General features: G+C 47.0%; 1 protein-coding gene and 1 pseudogene across 1 annotated transcript in view; one reads left to right on the plus strand and one right to left on the minus strand.

The window, feature by feature from the left end:
- Window positions 1-271: 271 nt before the first annotated feature.
- ACSS2 (acyl-CoA synthetase short chain family member 2) overlaps window positions 272-18,624 on the minus strand; it is a 46,469-nt gene continuing 28,116 nt past the window's right edge. Inside the window, exons 3-18 of the mRNA XM_019733611.3 lie at window positions 16,977-17,068; window positions 16,639-16,742; window positions 16,001-16,073; window positions 15,643-15,718; window positions 15,368-15,482; window positions 7,701-7,838; window positions 6,484-6,654; window positions 6,070-6,203; window positions 5,742-5,874; window positions 5,605-5,661; window positions 5,328-5,408; window positions 4,077-4,185; window positions 2,425-2,493; window positions 1,923-2,099; window positions 1,279-1,353; window positions 272-1,138 (exon numbers count right to left, since the gene is read on the minus strand). Of these exons, the coding sequence (XP_019589170.3) occupies window positions 1,011-1,138; window positions 1,279-1,353; window positions 1,923-2,099; window positions 2,425-2,493; window positions 4,077-4,185; window positions 5,328-5,408; window positions 5,605-5,661; window positions 5,742-5,874; window positions 6,070-6,203; window positions 6,484-6,654; window positions 7,701-7,838; window positions 15,368-15,482; window positions 15,643-15,718; window positions 16,001-16,073; window positions 16,639-16,742; window positions 16,977-17,068 (1,732 nt within the window). The 3' untranslated portion in view covers window positions 272-1,010. The remainder of the gene's footprint in view (window positions 1,139-1,278; window positions 1,354-1,922; window positions 2,100-2,424; window positions 2,494-4,076; window positions 4,186-5,327; window positions 5,409-5,604; window positions 5,662-5,741; window positions 5,875-6,069; window positions 6,204-6,483; window positions 6,655-7,700; window positions 7,839-15,367; window positions 15,483-15,642; window positions 15,719-16,000; window positions 16,074-16,638; window positions 16,743-16,976; window positions 17,069-18,624) is intronic.
- Window positions 9,308-10,371, plus strand: LOC109448383 (chromobox protein homolog 3 pseudogene; annotated as a pseudogene).

Genomic DNA, 18,624 nt, shown 5'->3' on the forward strand with positions numbered 1-18,624 from the left:
TCCGTAATGCTCCCAAGAGATCATAGGAAGAGAGGGTTCCTGGCAGGAGCTCAGGAGGCATGGCAACTGGGATGGGACATCCCAGTTGTAAACTGGCTTCAGTTGCTTTCCTGCTTGGCTCAGGAGCTTGTCAGAGAGCCTATGAGTGAAGCCCTGCCTCCAGAAGTTTCGGAGGAGGATACCGGCGTATTCCTGGTGAAAACCACTCTCCTTCCCATCCCCACACAAATCAGCGCAGCTAACAAGATACCTAAGAAAACAAGTCACCGCCTTCTTGAGGTCATAGACTTTATTCCTACAACCACAGGGCTTGAACACACCAGGGCAAGAAAAGAGCGTTTCATCTGAGTGTCTCTCATGGGCAGGACTCTGTTCAGAGGAGGGAGGGAACAGAGGACAAGGGAGACAAGTTCCTCTGGCCCTGGGAACAAAACACATTTACTCCTGCAAAGAAGCAAATGATCTGAAAACCGTCTGGAAACAGCCGGCCTGCACAGCCCCTGGAGCAAACTGGCAGACGAGCTCTGCCATCTGGCGCAAAAGACCCAGAACAGAAGCAGCAAATGTTTATAAAAATAATAATCATTTGTTCCAGGACTCACAAACAGGCATTTCTAAGGGCAAGTGCATGCCCAAGATAAGTACTGGTGCTTCCTGAGAGTTGACAAAGTATTACAGAGCTGCCTCCCTGCTTCCGTCTAGGCCTCTGCTTGCCTTCTGAACACTTAACTTGGATTGGGGAGAGAGACCCCAACCCTTCGGGTCCCTGTTCTGGGCTCCAAGGGCTCTTTGCAGGCACGCCGACCTGGGCCCTGTCCCATCTGCCTGGCGGTCACAGAAAGTTGCCTCCACCCAGGGGCTAAGCTGGTACTGGGTTCCAGACAGCTGGTTGCGGGAGGTGGTGTGTGGGTCATCCCTGGCCCTCAGCACTCCTGGATGGGGGCAGGGTGGGTGGGCAAAACTTTGGAAAGCCAAGCAGGGGGGATGGTGTGTAAAGGGCAGAGTCTTATTCACTGGATGGTCATGCAGCGGTGGCTGAAGAGCTGGCTGATGACGGATGGGTCAGCCACAGTAGATATGTCCCCCAGGTCGTGGTCATTCTGAGCGATCTTCCGAAGCACCCGCCTCATGATTTTCCCTGGGGGACCACAGGCTTCTGGTTACCTGGTGACAACACTGACCCACCCCAGCCCTGCCGAAGGCTTCCATCCACACACACTCCGCCACCACTGGGCCCCGGCCAATCCCAATCCCAATGCCTTGAGCCTCTGAACATACCTGAGCGGGTTTTAGGCAAGCCAGGTGCATTCTGGATGTAATCCGGTGTGGCAATGGGGCCAATCTTTTCTCTAACTGTAACCAACAAATCATTAAACATTTCCTCAGTGCCCTTAGCCACGGCTCTCCAAAACCGATAGAGATGACTGTTCCCTACTTCCTCGTCAAGGCCTTGCCAGAGCCGTCTCAGGCTCACTGCCTGTCTGCCTCTCTCTCTAACAGTTGTCTCTTTACTAGCTCATTTACCTTAGTCCATCTTCATGAACTCAGGCTCGAGGATCAGCGTGCTAGAGTTGAAATCCCACTTTACTAACGGTGTGGCCTTGGGCAAGTCATTTAACTTCTTTTAGCCTCGATTTCTTCATCTTTTAGAATGAGGGTAATGATGGGAACTGTTTCATGGGGTGATTATGTGCATTTAAAGCACTTAACCCAGTGGTAGCACAGAGAAAATTCTATCCATGCTAGCCATTATTATCCTAGTGGAGAGGCTAGTGGAGTCTGGGTGGGAAGAGGGCTATCAGCCCCCTGGGGTCTGTTTGTGGTTTGGGGTGCAGCTTGCTCCTGCTCCTCCCCCCAAATCTGCTGTGGTCACTGGGTCATCAGGACAAACCCTGCAGTCCTTGCCCGGGGAGGCTCCTCACTCTGCTTCTTGAGCTCCTCGGTGAGGGTCGGGCTAAAGGCGTAGCCATCGCACAGGGTGACGAAGCAGTAGAGGCACTCGCCCTTCACAGGATGAGGGTGGCTGACCACGGCCGCCTCGGCAATGGCCTGATGCTCCACTAGTGCTGACTCCACCTCAGCCGTGCTCAGCAGGTGCCCTTGTCAAGGGGAAGGAAGTGCCATGAATGAGAGCCCAGCCCCTGCTCCATCTGTGCCCAAGGGCAGTCCTGGTCTGGAAAACTCAGAAAGGCCCTTCATTCATTCCTCACAGGACAGGACATGCTTCAGTCACTGTGCCTTCCCGGCTCCCCTCCTCCAGGCACATTCCAGTGTTTAGTGTACTCCAAAACCTGGCCCAGAACTGAATGCCTCTGTCCAAATGTGATCTGGCCAAAGGACGTCCTGGCTCTCTCGGAAGGCTTTCGCTGGGAGTTGCTGGGAAAGCAGGGCTAATGAGAAGGGGAAATGGTCCCTGTCTCTCACCAGATACATTCAGCATGTCATCAATCCTGCCAGTGATCCAGTAATAGCCATCCTGGTCCCGCCGGCAGCCTGGGAAGAGCAGAAATGTACAACGTAATAAATACCCCACAGCAGGATATGTGATGCACGTTACCAAACTGCCGCACCCACTGCCAGAGCTTCCTAATGAGTCTTCCTGCTTCTACACTTGCCCACTATGGTGGCCAGGCTCCAAAACGGCCACACTGCTCTCCACCTCCTGGTGTTCATATCCCTGTGTGGTCCTCTTACGGTACTAGGGTTAGTCTGTGTGATCAACATAACTTGACAAAAGTGATGTGCTGCTATTTCTGAGATTAGAGAAGACACTGTGGCTTCTGTCTTAGTTGCATTTGGTTACGTTCTCTCAGATTGTTTGCTCGGGGGAAGCCAGCCGCCATATCCTGAGGCCCTACAGAGAGGCCCAAGTGATGGGGAACTGGGGGCTCCTGCCAACAGCCACATGAGTGAGCTTGGGAGTGGGTGCCCCAGGCTCAGCCAAACCTTCAGGTGACAGCAGCCTCGACCAACAGCTTCATTGTAACCCACAAAAGACTCTGAACGAGCACGACCAGCTAAGCCACTCTGTGTTCCTGATCTTCTAAAGTTGTATGAGACAATAGCTGTTGATTTAAGCAGCCAAGTTTGGAGGTAATTTGCTCCCCAACAATAGGCAACTCATACACCCACCTACAATCTATTCTCCATAAATTAGGCAAAGTTATTTTCTAAACAGTAAATGAGTTCTCATCATTTCTCTGCTCAAAACCCCTGAAAGTCTCCCACTGTACATTGGATAAAATCCTAACTCCTCACCATGGCCCACAAGGCCCTATATTATCTACCTCTCCAACTTCATATAACATTCTCCCCTTCGCTCACTGCACTGGCCACACACGCTTCAGTCTGTTCCTCAGATATTGCAAGCATGTGTCTCTGCACACAACATTCACACTTCCTCCAGATTTTCCCATGCCTGGCTCCTCACCCTTCAGGTCTGTGGTCAAATGTCACTTCAGCGAGGCCTTCTCTTGCCATCCTATATATGGCCGCCCCCGTGGACAATCTATACTTCATTACTCTGTTGAGAGTACTTGTTCTTCGTAGCACTTACCACTGTCTACGATAAGCTTATTTACTTGTTTGCTGAGTTTACTGTCTGTCTCCCCTTACTAGACGGTAAGCCGCATGAGGGCAGAGACCTTGCTACCTTATTCATGGCAACATCCCCTGTGCTTAGATCAGTGCCTGGATGTAGTAGGTGCCCAATAAATACTTGTGGGTGAATGGAATGATGGATGGGCACATGGGCGAACAGCCTCCAGACATGGGGACACACATGACATTGGAATACACACTGCCATATGCCCCATCCCTTTCAACACAGGAGCAACGGAAACAAGAACCTCTTTCCTCATACATCAAATCTCAGAATGCACCATGCTGAGACCCTTCCTGCAGCATTCATTCCTGCTCTTACAGTCTCTAGCTCTGCCTGAATGTTAGACACTGACACATAGGATCTCTCTCTCTCTCTCTCTCTCTCTCTCCCCACCCTTAGCCAACTCTTCCTGAAAACAGAAGAGGAAGGTACGTGTCTTATAGGAGATGGGGAGGGAGTAGCCAAAGCTCACCATCTCCTGTCACGAAGTACCCAGGGAACTTCTTAAAGTAGGTGGTCTCAAAGCGTTCGTGATTCCCATACACGGTGCGCATGATCCCTGGCCAGGGCTGCTTGAACACCTGGGGAGTGAGGAAAACACCGTGGTCACATCTGCTCCACTGTCTCACTGGAAGACAATCACAGCTTTGCCAAACCTGAGGAGAAATGGCCTGGATGCCATTCCTGAGAAGTAGGACAAAGTACAGGCTTTGGAGATAGACAATCCAGGCTTGGAATCCCTCCCAACTGTGCCACTTACTAGCTGTGTGACCTCAGGTAAATAACTTTACCTCTCTGAGCTTCAAGAGCCTCATCTGTAAATTAGAAAAAATAATCTCTATCCCCCAAAATTGTGAGGATTAAATTGATAGCATATAGAAGCTTCCCAGCACAGTGTTGTTAGAGATAGGCATTTAGTAAATTTGAGTCTCCTTTTGGGTAAGCTCTTAGGAAAGCAGGTCCAGTTTGATGCAAATGAAAACAGTCATATAAAATGTGGGGCCCACATCTGAGTAACTATTGCCCGAATCCATAACATACTGTGGCGGCAGATTGATAGGATGGTGGAATTCTAGGCCAAGAGTCAGAAGGCCTGGATTCAAGTCCTGCCCTTGTTACTAAGTTGCTCTTAGTAAATGAAGTGGGGTGGGGGATGGGGGCTGATGATCTCCCTACAAGTACTGAACACCACAACTAAAAACAATCACAACAACAGCTAACATTTATCAAGCACTAACTGTTAGGTTCTGTGCGAAAGCCTTCACCTGGATTATCTAATTTAATCAATACAGCAACCACAGAAGACAATGGTATTATTATAACCCTATTTTTCAAATGAGAAAATTTAGGTTCAGAGGGGTTAGGTAACTTATCTGAAGTCACAGAAGAGACAGAGCCAGGATTTGAATCCTGGAGCCCATCTGATTTCCCACTGTTATGGGGTGTCCTTTCACACTACAATGTTTGTCACTGTACACCCCCAAAAGGCAACATCAGGAATCTTTGAGCAGAGCCTTTAAGATCCTCGTGGGCCAAAAAGCAGAGAGGCAGGTAAAGTTCCCAGAAGGCTTCCCTCCAGGGTCTCTGCAGAGGATAAACCCTCAACCATGAACTTCAGTCGCAAGCAGCTACTAGCACAGATGAGGTTCTAAACTCTGAAGCAAAGGCTTTGGCGGACCATTTCCTCCCACTCCTCAAAGACCCCCAAGGGCCAGAGCCTCACCAGATAACCTTCAGCTTCACCTTCCAGCTCTTCCCCAGACTCATTCAGGATTGCAGGAACTACACCAAAGAACGGGAAGGTCTAGAAACGAACAGGAGACAGGATTAAAGGAAAGGAATGAGGCAACTCTGACTCAACTCTCTACCTCTCCCAAGGAGACGCAGAGCCCCAAATTCCTCCCACATCTCAGTCCAGTCCCCCCACCCTCTACCTAGGTCAAATGCCCCAAGACTCTACTCCTGCCTAGACCAGGACTAGCCAAGGGAGCCTCACTCACAGCAGAACCAGGCTTCATGGGTATGGCTCCAGGGAGGGGACTCAGCATGTGGCCACCCTGTGGAAGTCAAAGATCAGCGTTTGAATCAGTCTTTCCACATTGTCCCTAAGCCCCAGCCTTCTGAACCCCTTACTCACTGTCTCTGTCTGCCAGAAGGTGTCCACGATGGGGCAGCGCTGGGCACCCACCACCCGGTGGTACCATAGCCAGGCCTCGGGGTTGATGGGTTCACCCACTGTTCCTAGCACCTTTAAGGATGCCCGGCTATGCCTTGGGCAGGTGCATGGGGAGAGAGGAAGGCTCTGAGTACCCCTGGGAACCAGGAAGACATGCGCAGACCCTTCTCCTGCCTCCTCCCTTATTCCAGGCCAGGGAGTTGGAACAGGGGAATGGAACAGACTGCACAAAGGCCAGCACCCAGCTCTGAGGGACACCCATGGGGCAGCAGCGTGGGAGGGGTCTCACTTGGTGACGGGCTCATCTCCAAACTTCATGAGCAGGCGGATAGCTGTGGGTGCTGTGTAGAACTTGGTCACCTTGTACTTGTCCACGATGCTCCACAGGCGGCTCACATCCGGGTATGTGGGGATCCCCTCAAACTGACCCCGTGAAGGCTGGTCATTCCCGCTCCTTCCCAATAGTCCCTCCATTCCCCTGCCATACCCTTAGGCTCAGTGTTTTGCCCTTTCTGACAGACCCGTGCCTTCGCTCCCTTACCAGACAAGCCAAGAGAACTCCCCAGTCAAGACACACACCCCCTCAGAGCTGTGTAAGTCCCACTGCCTCTAGACCACGTGGCCTTGGGAGGCAGTCACCCAGGACCATCTTGTCCACCCCCTAAGTAGACTAGGTAGCCAAGGGTCCCAGCTCCCTTCTCACCAAAACACTGGTGGCGCCGTTGGCCAGTGGCCCATAGGTGACATAGGAATGGCCAGTGATCCAGCCGATGTCTGCCGTGCACCAGAACACGTCCTCCGCGTGGAAGTCAAATACATACTTGAAGGTTGTGGCCACATAGAGCATGTAGCCCCCCACTGTGTGTACCACACCCTGGGGGAAGAACAGGGCGTCAGGCTGGGGCCTTGGGCTCACCCCACTGACTCCCCATGTAGGCTGGGCAGAGCTAGAGAAAGATCCTCCTCAGGGGCTTTGGCCCTGCCAGCACCCCTTTCACAGCACCCATCTCTCTTCCACCCCTTTTCGCCATGTGCCCATCTCACACCCCACACACATGTGTAGGTGCCTAGTCCATCATTCATACCACACACTACGATGGTATTTCTGAGCCCCCCACATCACTCTCACATACATGAACACTTCTAGTACATTCACATCTAATTGTGTCTCTTGTGTATTTGTGCACAAACACTCAGTTACACATTGGCAGAGAGAGAGAGTGAGGAAATAAAGACGATCTTCTTGCTTATCCATTGATATCCCATCCCTAGGAAAGAGAGACCAAAACTGCATTTCTAAAGGCCACTGAGGGCTATTCCAAAGCATGTGGAGAGAAGAAATTAGGGTGGGGGGAGTGGAAGGCAGAAGGACACATCTTTCAAGTCAATGGAAGTCAGAGTTTTCTTAAGGATTTCTAGCTCCCACAGTGCCCTAGGGACTAGATGTTAAAATAAAGTGTGGCGTGAACTGAACTCTCCGAGCTGTAGTCTAGGAGCCCAACAGCAATCCCTGTGCCCACCCTGCCATCGGGTTGACAGGATAGCTCTCCTTCCACCAAACCCTGTGGGCATGGGCGAGAAACATCAACGAAAGCCACATGCACTGACCCTTTTCTGGGCACCATGAAAGCCCCTACCTGAATTGTCACCCTGGGCCTCACAATCTAGTGATTGAAAACGTATGTCTCAATTTGATTCAGAAAAGGTAACGTGACATTTTTGAAACTCAGTGTTGTAGAGTAAAATTCGTATCATTATATGCTTCCTGAGAAACTGTCTTCTCACCCCTCCACAGTACACACACACACACTCACACACACACTCACACACACTCACACACACACACACTCACACACACTCACACACTCACACACACACACACTCACACACACTCACACACACACACTCACACACACTTGCCTTGGGTTTGCCTGTGGAGCCGCTGGTGTATAGGATGAAGAGAGGGTCCTCAGCGTCACACCACTCAGGCTCACACTCCTCCCCTGCCTCCTGCATGAGTTCGTGCCACCACAAGTCAACCCCCTTGTTCCAGGGGATCTGCAGCGGGAGGAGACAGGAATGGACAGGGCAGAACTGTGAACAGCTCAAGATGCAGACAGGAGACACACCTACCTCTCTCGTGGAGGGGCCAGGGTGGGACTGGCAGGTGGGGGTGCTGGAGGGAGGAAGGGCCTTGAGAGGGTGGAATGGGGCAGAGAAGAGGAGCAGAATAGCATGCTTCCTGGGTACTCCCAGCACCCTGCTCCAGAGATCCCCCTCACCTGGCCTCAGGCTGAGGAGGGCCCCTTAGTTGATCCCTTCTCATCCTTCAATTCTTAGTTTAAATGTCACCTTGGAAAGGCGTTCCCTGAACAGGACCTGGTAGATTTCTAGCGCCCTCATCACCCCTGCTATCATTCTTGATCAGAGCACCTTCTTTCTTTCCCACACAGCACATATTTCCAGTGATTTTTATTCAGTTCTGTACTTGATTACTGTCTCCTCAGCTAGATGGTGACCTCTCTGAGTGCAGTGGCATGTCTTTCTTATTTTCCCTGTATGTCCCCAACACCTAGCAAGATGCCTGGCACTCAAAAGGAACTCAGCAAATTTGTGTTGGATGAATGAATATGCACACACAGGCCTGCATACATACATATGTACTGATGGGACTAGTGGCTCATCAGCAGGATGGCAAACACCACACAATTCAGAAATGCAAAATTAGTCAGAGCCCGCAGGCGAGGCAGGCATCTGGCTCTGTTAGTAGTGAAAGACATCAGCAGGTCTTGGTCCAAGCACTTTTTCCTGCATGTCCAGACCTCATCCACATCTGGAGGCTCCTACCCTAGCTCTGCTCCGGCCTTTACACCCCCGGTACCAATGAGTTTCCCATAAAGACATTTTCTTGAGGTTCCATTCATCAGGGAGCCTCGCTTTAAGTTGGTGGAGAAGGACCAAGGTGGACTTTCCTCCCAGGGGAGGGATGTTCCCCTATACTGGAGCGCCTTCCTTAACTATTTCTGGATCTGTCATCCAGAAATTTTTCTAAACTCTCCTTGACACTGTTTTACTATCCTGGTGATATCACCTCTTTGAACAAACAACCAGTTTTCTGAGTCTGCTCTTGGCTGAGTAAAGTGGATTCCCTGAATTCGTCCAAAAATTGCACTGGATTTCAGTCCCAGTTCTGCCACTTCCTAGTTATATATGACCTTGGGCAAGTCACTTTACCTCATCACCCCTTTTTAAAATGAGGATAGTCATTCTTGCCCTAATGGTCTCACAGAATTTGGGGGACATCAAAAAGAGAAAGGTATTACCTAGTAAATATCACGCCTTGAAGGGTGGGAAGACTGATGAACCTCAGGAAGGACAGAAGTTAGTCCAGTTCCACTGAACTCCTTTGGGAGATAACTTTAAGGGTACGGTGATGGGAACTGTTAGGGGTTTTCTTTAGCTGTCACACAGCCCTTTCATATTCATTAACCTCTTGTATGTTCAATAGTCCTAGTTGGCAGGCAGACATGAGAGTGTAAGAGAAACACGCTACGCCTATTGTATGGCTATACGCTAATGTACTGTGTGCCTATTTGGTTAAAAAAAAAAAAGTGCCCCTCCCCCTCAGATGTGGCTGGAGCTGAAGGTATGCTGGACCAGAGATGCTACAGACGCAGGACCAGAGCACCTCTGAGAAGGTGAATAATAGCTCTTCATGTTGGCAATAAAAAATGGCCTCCAATAAAACTACACTGTAAAAAATGGGAAAGAGGGCCGGTCTGGTGGTTCAGGCGGTTGGAGCTCTGTGCTCCTAACGCCGAAGGCTGCTGGTTCGATTCCCACATGGGCCAGTGGACTCTCAACCACGAGGTTGCTGCTTCGACTCCTGCAACGGATGGTGGGCTGTGCCCTCTGCAACTAACAATGGCAATTGGACCTCGAGCTGAGCTGCACCCTCCACAACTAAGATTGAAAGGACAACTTGACTTGGAAAAAGACCTGGAAGTACAGACTGTTCCCCAATAAAGTCCTGTTCCCCTTCCCCAATAAAATCTTAAAGAAAAAAAAAAAAGGGAAAGAAACAGAATAGAAAGAGTAAAAAAGTTGAAGAGGCAGAGCCTGAAGAATTTGTGATGGAAAAAGTACTGGACCACAGCGTAGTGAATGAGAAGGTGGAGTTATTTCCTGAAGCAGAAGGGATTCACAGATGCTGACAATACTTGGGAACCTGAAGAAAATTTCGTCCAGAGTTAATTGAAGCATTTCTTCATTCTCAAAAAGCTGGTAAAGAAAAAGATGGTATAAAAAGAAAATCTTTACCTGACAGTGAGTCTGATGATAGCCAGTCAAAGAAGAAAAAAGAAAGAGATGCTGATAAACCAAGAGGCTTTGTCAGAGTCTTGATCCTGAATGAATAACTGATGCCACAGACAGTAGTGAAGAATTAATGTTTCTCATGAAATGGAAAGATTCGGATGAGGCAGATTTGGTGCTGGCAAAAGAGGCAAATATGAAGTTCCCTCAAATTGTAATTGCTTTTTATGAAGGGAGGCTACCTTGGCTTTCTTGTCCAGAAGAAGCAGCCCAATAATTGTTTGCATTGCTTTTTGTATATATGGCATACATTATATGCCAAAAAGTGTATACACATGACTTGTATTCATCTTTTGTTATTGGTATACATTGAGTATTACAATTGTAATACAGTTTTTTCCTTTTTAAAAATGTGTGTACATTTTTTTGGCATCCTCTGTATTTATATATGCATATAAAATCTGGGTCTTGGTGCTTTGATTTATTAGAGTGAAGAAACAACTACACTCTAATGAAAATCAAGTTTGATATGTTTGTTTTGAAGCAGTATTGGAAGAGTTGTTAGGATTTCTTTCTTTCTTTTTTTTTTTCTTTTTTTTTTTTTTTGCATCTATAGCACTGGTTACTTTGACCAAAAGCTTTCTGTAGTTGCTTCCTTTATGAGAAAAAGAACATTTGATACCATGGTACATTTTTCCTCTGAATTAGAGAATAGCTTTTCTAAATGTTGGGGAAAACCTCTGTCATTACTCAGTCAGAATTTGAGTTTAATTCATCTATGCCTAAGGATCACTCTAGGCTTTTTGTTTATTTGGGGGCTTTTGGTGTGTATACATAGAATACATATGTAAATGGCTTCCTTCCTTCCTTCCTTCCTTCCTTCCTTCCTTCCTTCCTTCCTTCCTTCCCTCCCTCCCTCCCTCCCTCCCTCCCTCCCTCCCTCCCTCCTTCCTTCCTTCCTTCCTTCCTTCCTTCCCTCCTTCCTTTCACATTTACCAAGACAAAAACAGCATTTCACAACCATGGACAAGCCCATGTTTCTGGGACACCATCATTTTCAGCAACCTAAGAAATAAATCACTTCACGTTAAATAGAAACTTTTCCTGAAGCTTTAACCTTTAAAATTAAATAATTTGTAATTGATTGGGCAATTTAAATATAATGTAAGCAGTTAAAATTGGACTATTTAAAAGCAGCTATATCAGAATCCATATCCATATCTACAATCATATAAATACAAGTTTATTTGCAAAACCCCTTAACAGAGAATTTTTGTCACTACCAACAACTACCCCACCTAAATGAGAAAACTAGGCAAATCCTAGTGTGTTTTATTTAGACAAGCAAAACTTATTTAAAGTTTTCTTCTAATGAACCATTCCTTTACAAGAAGTTAAAATCCTTGTGTATATTGACTAAAAGATCAGGAATCATGGAATGTGTAAGACTTCGTTCATGGAACGAAGCTTAGAGATGGTTAGAGACTTGGCAGGTTAGGACCTGCTGGAATAAATGGGTGAATAAACTTCATAATCTAAACTTCTGTAATCTAAACATGACCTGCATGTTTTTTCTTTACCCTAACTCATTCCTTATATGTAGGCTCAATCTCAGTATTTGGATTTCTGGTTCAGCAGAAGCCAGGAAAAACAATAGCTTTGTAGTAGTCAGAATGTTATCCAGCTGTATATTGTTTACTTTATTATAAATACTGATAAATAGTAGTCAATAAATAGTTTTATATTCCTTATAAAAAAAAGCCCATTTACTTGGATAAATTATAAAATGATTCTCCAACCAATCCTCTCTTTCTCTACTATCAGTCCCTTACTCTAGAGTATTTCAAGTTTCTGGCCCATAAACATCATAAGGATGACAAGCCCAGGCCAAATGAAGCACCATTAAAAATTTTAAAAAGAAAGAAAGGAAGGAAGGAAGGAAGGAAGGAAGGAAGGAAGGAAGGAAGGAAGGAAGGAAGGAAGGGGCTGACAACAAGCTAGAAAACACAAAAACATACCCTATTTTTAAGTGGAATAGCCATATGGGTCACACATACCCTGTCACATGAACACTTTTTTCCTTGCCAAATGGTCTACTTCAGATGAGGGCATTAATGTATTTAAGCAGAAATGTGTCGATATTGCTTTGGGCAAATGGTGCTAGTCTATAGGACTGATGTGAATTGTCAGAGGAAACGCACTAGGTACATGTAAGGGCAAGTTACACTGTGGCAATGAGAGGACTCGTATAAAACTGTTTCCTTTGTGGGTATGTGAGTAAGAAAGGGGCGGTACTTCAGGTGTGGAGATGATAACCAGCACCAGGAAGCAGGGTGAGTTCAATTAGTGCCACAAACATTGGTTGTGAATTAGGTGTGTGCCTATGAGGGCCCAGAGCTTTGAACAAGGAAGAGGTTTGCGTGTTCTGAAACATGAATTGAGGAGTTGACTTCTGTCCTAGGCCCAGGATAGCTTCAGGAAGGTCAGATGCCAGGTGTGAGAGGAACATGAGAAAGCTCATACTAGGTGACATGGCTGAGGGCACTTACAACCTGGGCCAGGCCGTCCCATGAAGATTGCTTAAGGATGAGGGGCTTTGGAGCTCTGCCAAGATTTCTGCAGCTTTGACTGCAATTCTCAGGCCAACAACCTGGACTTTGTAAGCCCATTTTTATGGTCTTTGGTTTTTTGGTAACTGTTTTTACCTCCGAGAAACAAAAATCCAGGAGCCTGTGGCCTGAAGGTCTCTAGATTAACAATCGTAAGAGTTGATTTGTGGGCCAGCCCGGTGGCTCAGGTGGTTGGAGCACCATGCTCCTAAGCCCAGGTCACCAATTCGATTCCCACATGGACCAGTGAGCTTCGCCCTCTACAGCTAAGATTGTAAACAACGGCTCTCCCTGAAGCTGAGCAGTCAGAAGTCAGCACGAGCCGCTGTGGGCTGCTGTGTGCTGCCCTGGGCTACTGTGTACTCTGCCATGAGTGGCCAGCGGCCAGCATGTGTGGCCAGCAGCCATCGTGAGTGGCCGGCAGCCAGTGAGAACTGCCGCGAGCTGCTGTGAGTGGCCGACCGACCTTAGCCTGGGGGACCACAAGGTTCATAACACCAGCATGGGCCAGGGAGCTGTGTCCTACACAACTAGACTGAGAAACAACGGCTTGAACCAGAGTCGGGGGTGGGGAGATGGAAGAAGGGGGAAAAAAAGAGTTTATTTGTTTTCTGGTTTGCCTCTTAGAAATGCCAATCTGTCTGCTGTTAAAAGCAATAAAAACTAACATTTATGGAGTAGTTAGTATGTGCCAGACACCTTACATATATTGACAAAACCCCATCAGGTAGGCACAATTATTATTCTTATTTTACAGATGGGGAAACTGAAGCAAGAGGGCTTAAGTAACTTTCCCAAGCTCCAGTAGCAGGTAACAGAGCCAGGATTTGAACCCAGGTAATCTGGTTCCTGAGCCTATATTCTAACCACTAAGTTTATTACCACCTTCAAGAGAAAAGTCTTAGGTCCCTGCCTGAGTTTTAAAAGAAAAACAGTATCCTGTGGGAATCAGATCTGTCTCCACCATGCTAATGAGAACAAAGAAAAGGGATTATATTTACCATTAGCCTAAGAGGTTAATATTGAGATTCAGAGTAAGACACCCTATGAGGATGGTAAAACTCAGAGGAGTAGTGGGTTTTATGTTTTGATTTCATAAGGAAAGCAATTTCCTTTTAATAGTATCATCTCTCCATTACTGATAAGGGAACTGAAACCCAGAATGAAGAGGCGACTTATTCAAGGTCATGCAGATAAAAACTGGGCTCTGGGCTCCTCCTGAACCCAGTCTCTCCTCCACGCTAATCTGCTTTGAGTCCCCATTTAAGGATCTCCCTTCTCAGAACTGCCGACAGTGTAACTTTTGTCCAATTTAGCACTTAATTATATCAGAGAGTTTATGAGCAATTTGTAAATCCCAAAGTAGTATGTATATGTATTTAGGAGTCTTCTTCTCTGCTGCCCTATATAAAATTTAGGCTTTCATTTGTAATACATATCTAGCTCCCCAACTTGATGGTGAATTCCCAAGGTCAAGGTCTGTATCTCCTCTACCTGTGCCTCCTCCTGTCTTTCCTGGCTCTGCCCCAGCTAAGTGCACAGTAAAAACTTTCTGTTGGGTTACTTGTTCCTCTCTCCCACAAAGGTCATGAGCAGCAAGAGAGAAACGGGGTATCTCCCTGAGATCCATGCTCTATGCCAGTTCAGAGAGGTAGCAACAGGCATTTGGTTTCATAACTCTTCAGAGTGACTTAGATGGCAAAGGACCTAGGGACAGAGAGAAGGGGGTTAGATCTGGCAGCCACCTCATCGGGGCAAACAGGCAAAGAGCAAATGGACACACAGACAAGCACGCAGGAAAGCAGTGCCCAAGACAGTGCAGAGGTGGATACCTGGGGCCAGATGTGCTTGGGTTTCTCTTTCGGCTTACCCTGTTAAGAGCCCACGGAAAGGGTCGTGAGCAGGGTCCAAGTATAGGGAAGCAGGAGGGAAGGGTCAGTGTGCCCCAAACCTATGGCTGTCTCCTTTCCCTCAGGTTCCCCTCTCATTGGTCTTCCCAGCCTCTATTTCCTGATCCTGTTCCCCTTATTCACTCAACATCCCTAATGCTGACTGGGGTCTGCAATCTCCCAGGACTAGACTATAGCCTCTCTAGCCCTAAGGCCACTTAGGGCCCCTCAAGTCATAGAATCTCAGAACCTCTGTCCTTCTGGACCCTGGAGCTTTCATTCTTCATGTCCTTTAGACCTAGAGGCCACCATTGGGCTTTCCCACCATTTCCACCAAAAGTACTGGATCCAAAGCTAACAAGGGCCATATCTTGAGGATCAGATCCTGGTCCTTCCATGGTGGGACCACACAGGTCACCTGCCCCAAGCCACAGCCCAATAATCAAGATGACTACATTTAGTCACCTCAGTCAGTCTATTTCTGAAGCAAGGCCAAGCTCTAAGGGTCACTTGTGCCTATCAGGATACCCCAACCAGCATGGAAGTCTCCCTCACAATATCTTATGCTAAGTTCTCAAGGTACAAAGGACTCCCTACCTACATTCGAGGTCAAATCCCCCAGCTCCCAGCCAGCCCTGCCAGAGGAAGCATTCCTAGGATTGCTCCCAGATCCTCAGCATTATAATGAGGAAGCAAAGAAGGATATCAGGAATTTCCTGGGCAAAAGAGGGAGCCAATTTGAGCCCAGAGGAGGGCCTAGCAGTACCAGACTCACCTGCACATCTGGGCATGGCTTCTTATTCGGTGGGGACTGGCTGCGAGAGTCACCTGTGCCCAGCTCCGACCGCCTCAGGTGCTTGACCACAATGCAGCATCTCACTGGGAAACCCCTGGAGGAAAGAAACGCCTCAAGTGGTAGGCTGGTTGGCTCAAAGAGAATTTGGCAGGACCCACCCATGTCCATCTAGGGCAGGAAGGACAAAGGGAACCTGGAACTAGGGAAAGGTCCAGTTGACCCAGAGTAGTAGCCAACCAGCTAAACACACTTACTTCTCCCGACACTTCTCCAGGGCCTCATCCGTCAGCTCCTTCAGGTTCACAAGCTTTTCCCCCCTGTAGAAGGCATCTTTGGGGAACAACAGACATTCCAGGCCTTAGGAAGGCAGCACACTCCTCACCCTTAGCCCTCGTAAGCACAACATTCACAGAGCCCTTCCTGAGTGGGCCTCTTAACTCAGCCTCTTCTAGCTGATTTGAGCTGACAGAGGGTTGGCAGAAGTGGAACCAGGAGATAAAGGGCAGGCAGTCCTTACCCACTATGCTGACCAGTCCCAAACTCCAACTAGCTGATTGTAGACAAAGACTTGGGGTGTAGGGGTTCTAGAGAAGGGGTGAGAGAATTAGTCACCTGTAGTGACGAGAAGGCTGCAACTGGAATCCAGGATCCGTTCACACAGAGACTCTGCAGAGAAGCCCGCAAACTAGGGAAGGGAAGAAAGACTGAGAGGAGGACCCAGGGATTAAGTGAACAAGGGACGGAGTCACTCATAAAACCTTCAGGGTCTCTAAGTTAGGGTCCTAGAAGAAAGTGGATAACTGATTTGGAACCTATGACATAAACACTCCAAAGTCCCTAGTCTGGTGATCTTTCTCTTTCTCTCTCTCTCTCTCTCTCTCCCTCCCTCCCTCCCTCCCTCCCTCCCTCCCTCCTTCTTTTTGTTTCTTTTTTTTTTGCCAGTGAATGGAGAGCTCATTTGAGCCCTTTATTTTATTTTATTATTATTATTATTATTTTTACTCTAGCATGCTCATTTTTTTCAATTACTGTTGATATTCACTATTATTTTGTTAGTTTTGGGTGTACAGCATAGTGGTTAGACATTTATATAATTTACTAGGTGATTCCCCACAAAAAGTCTAGTATCCACCTGGCCTCATACATCGTTATTCTTAGTCTGGCTCTTAAGATCTTCCATCATCCAGGCCCAACCTACTTCTCCAGAGCCCCCCCTCCTCCCCAGACCCCTGTTACCAGCCCATTCCTACCACAATGGAGTGAAGAGCCCCAACGCGGGCACATGCCAGCATGGCTACCACAAGCTTCGGTATCATGGGCATGTAAATGGCCACTCGGTCACCCTTCCGAATGCCTGCAGGTAAAGGACACAGACAACGGCCCATGGACGCGTCCTGCTGCTACTCAGTGCTCCCTCTCAGCCAGCTACCACCCACTCCCTAGCTGACCCTTTCTATTCCCGTGCCCAGATGCCTCCCATCCCTTGTGTACTTCTCCCAAGTTCTCAGATACCCCAAGGCCGGGCCCTCCAGGCTTCTTCCCCTAACTGTACTCACCCCCCTTCACCCACACACACACACATACTCACCTTGTTTTCGGAGAACATTGCTAAACTGACACACTTGGACCAGAAGTTCACGGTATGTGATCTGGGAAGTCTCCTCTGGATCATTGCCCTCCCTGAGATAAATCAGAAAGAACCAATCATTAGGAAGTATAATCTCTTCCCCACAAAAAAAATAGGAAGTCATAAAATCCATTCAGTAACACCAAGGAATATCCTGTGAGGGTGAGCCATCTACCACCCAACTTTTTTTTTTTTTTTTTGGGGGGGGTTAAATTTAACAAATATTTATTGAGAGCCATTTATGGGTCAGACATTGACACAAGCATTATTTCTTATTTAATCTTAATAAATATGTGATGTACATAATACTTATCCCCATTTTTAAAGATGAGGGAACAGAAACCCAGAAAGTTAAGGCAACCTGCCCAAGATCACACAGCTAAGAGCTATTGAATTCCAGAACCACATTTGCTTTCATTATGTTATGCTTCATCCCAACAGATAAAAGCACTTACTGAGGTGTTTTCTTCTCTCTGTATGATAGAAGCCATAGAAAAAAAGTGCTTCATAGGTATGAAGTCAGTGTACCCAAACCGTTTCTGCTAGATCTGAGACTTTCTGACACATTCAACATTTGAGTATGTGCCGTCTCCATGAGAAGGCACATACTCAAAGGGTAGAATTAGCTAATCATCATAGTGTTATCTCTGGAATTGGGCAAAAGTTATATACACTACAATCAGTGTGGGCCTTTTAACCCTATTGGAAGATCAAGTAGGAGCATAGTTTCTACCACCACACCTTTACTGATTGGTCAGATACTTTAGTCTTTCAAGGTAGACTTTATACACAAGTTATGTGTCGTTAAAAATGTACTGTTCATCTCTGAGCCTCATTTAGGTTGATAAAATGGGATGATGGTCCTTTATCTTCCATCCTAGGGATGTATTAAGAAGAAATTATATCACAGATATAAAGTGGGGTCTCCAGATGACTTGTACCCAAGTCACCTAGGGAACTTGTTAACATGTAGACTCCTGAGCCCAAACTCACACACACTGAATCAGAATTACAGGGTCCAAGAATCCACTTCTTCATTGCAAGCTGGTATAAAGAATCAGTAGGTGATTCTGATGTACGTTTAAAGTTTGAGAATAACCAACCAGCCTCTGTCAGCTGATGTCTGTCTATCTCCTCAGTCTTGCCTCACACTCCTGCCTAGGCTTCAACATGGTTTCTTTGGTCATTCCTTCATTTGCTTAATTCAACAACTACTGTGTGCTACATACACATATAGAAATAAGGCCCTGATGAACAAGATAAGCAAGATCCCTGCCAACATGGAGCTTATAATCCAATGATAGTACAAGAAACACCCAAATAACAAATACAACCAAGATAATTTCAGATTATGATAAACATTATTTGAGGAGAAATACTTTTTAAAAAGACAGCTTAAGGAATGTTCATGATTATATGTGAAGATTTAACGATACTCTCCCCCAGTGATTTTTCTTTTTCAATTTTATGATGCTTTGAATAAGTGATAAACACAAATGGTACTACGTAAAAAGATATGTGATAAGAAGTTCCCTCCCACCCCAATCACCCCACCAACTGGCAACCACTGTTACCCCGTATTGTATAACTTTCCAGAAAGAGTCAATAT

The sequence above is a fragment of the Rhinolophus sinicus genome, chromosome 13 (assembly GCF_057876585.1).
Source record: "Rhinolophus sinicus isolate RSI-liver-muscle chromosome 13, RSI-T2T, whole genome shotgun sequence".
NCBI lineage: Eukaryota > Metazoa > Chordata > Mammalia > Chiroptera > Rhinolophidae > Rhinolophus > Rhinolophus sinicus.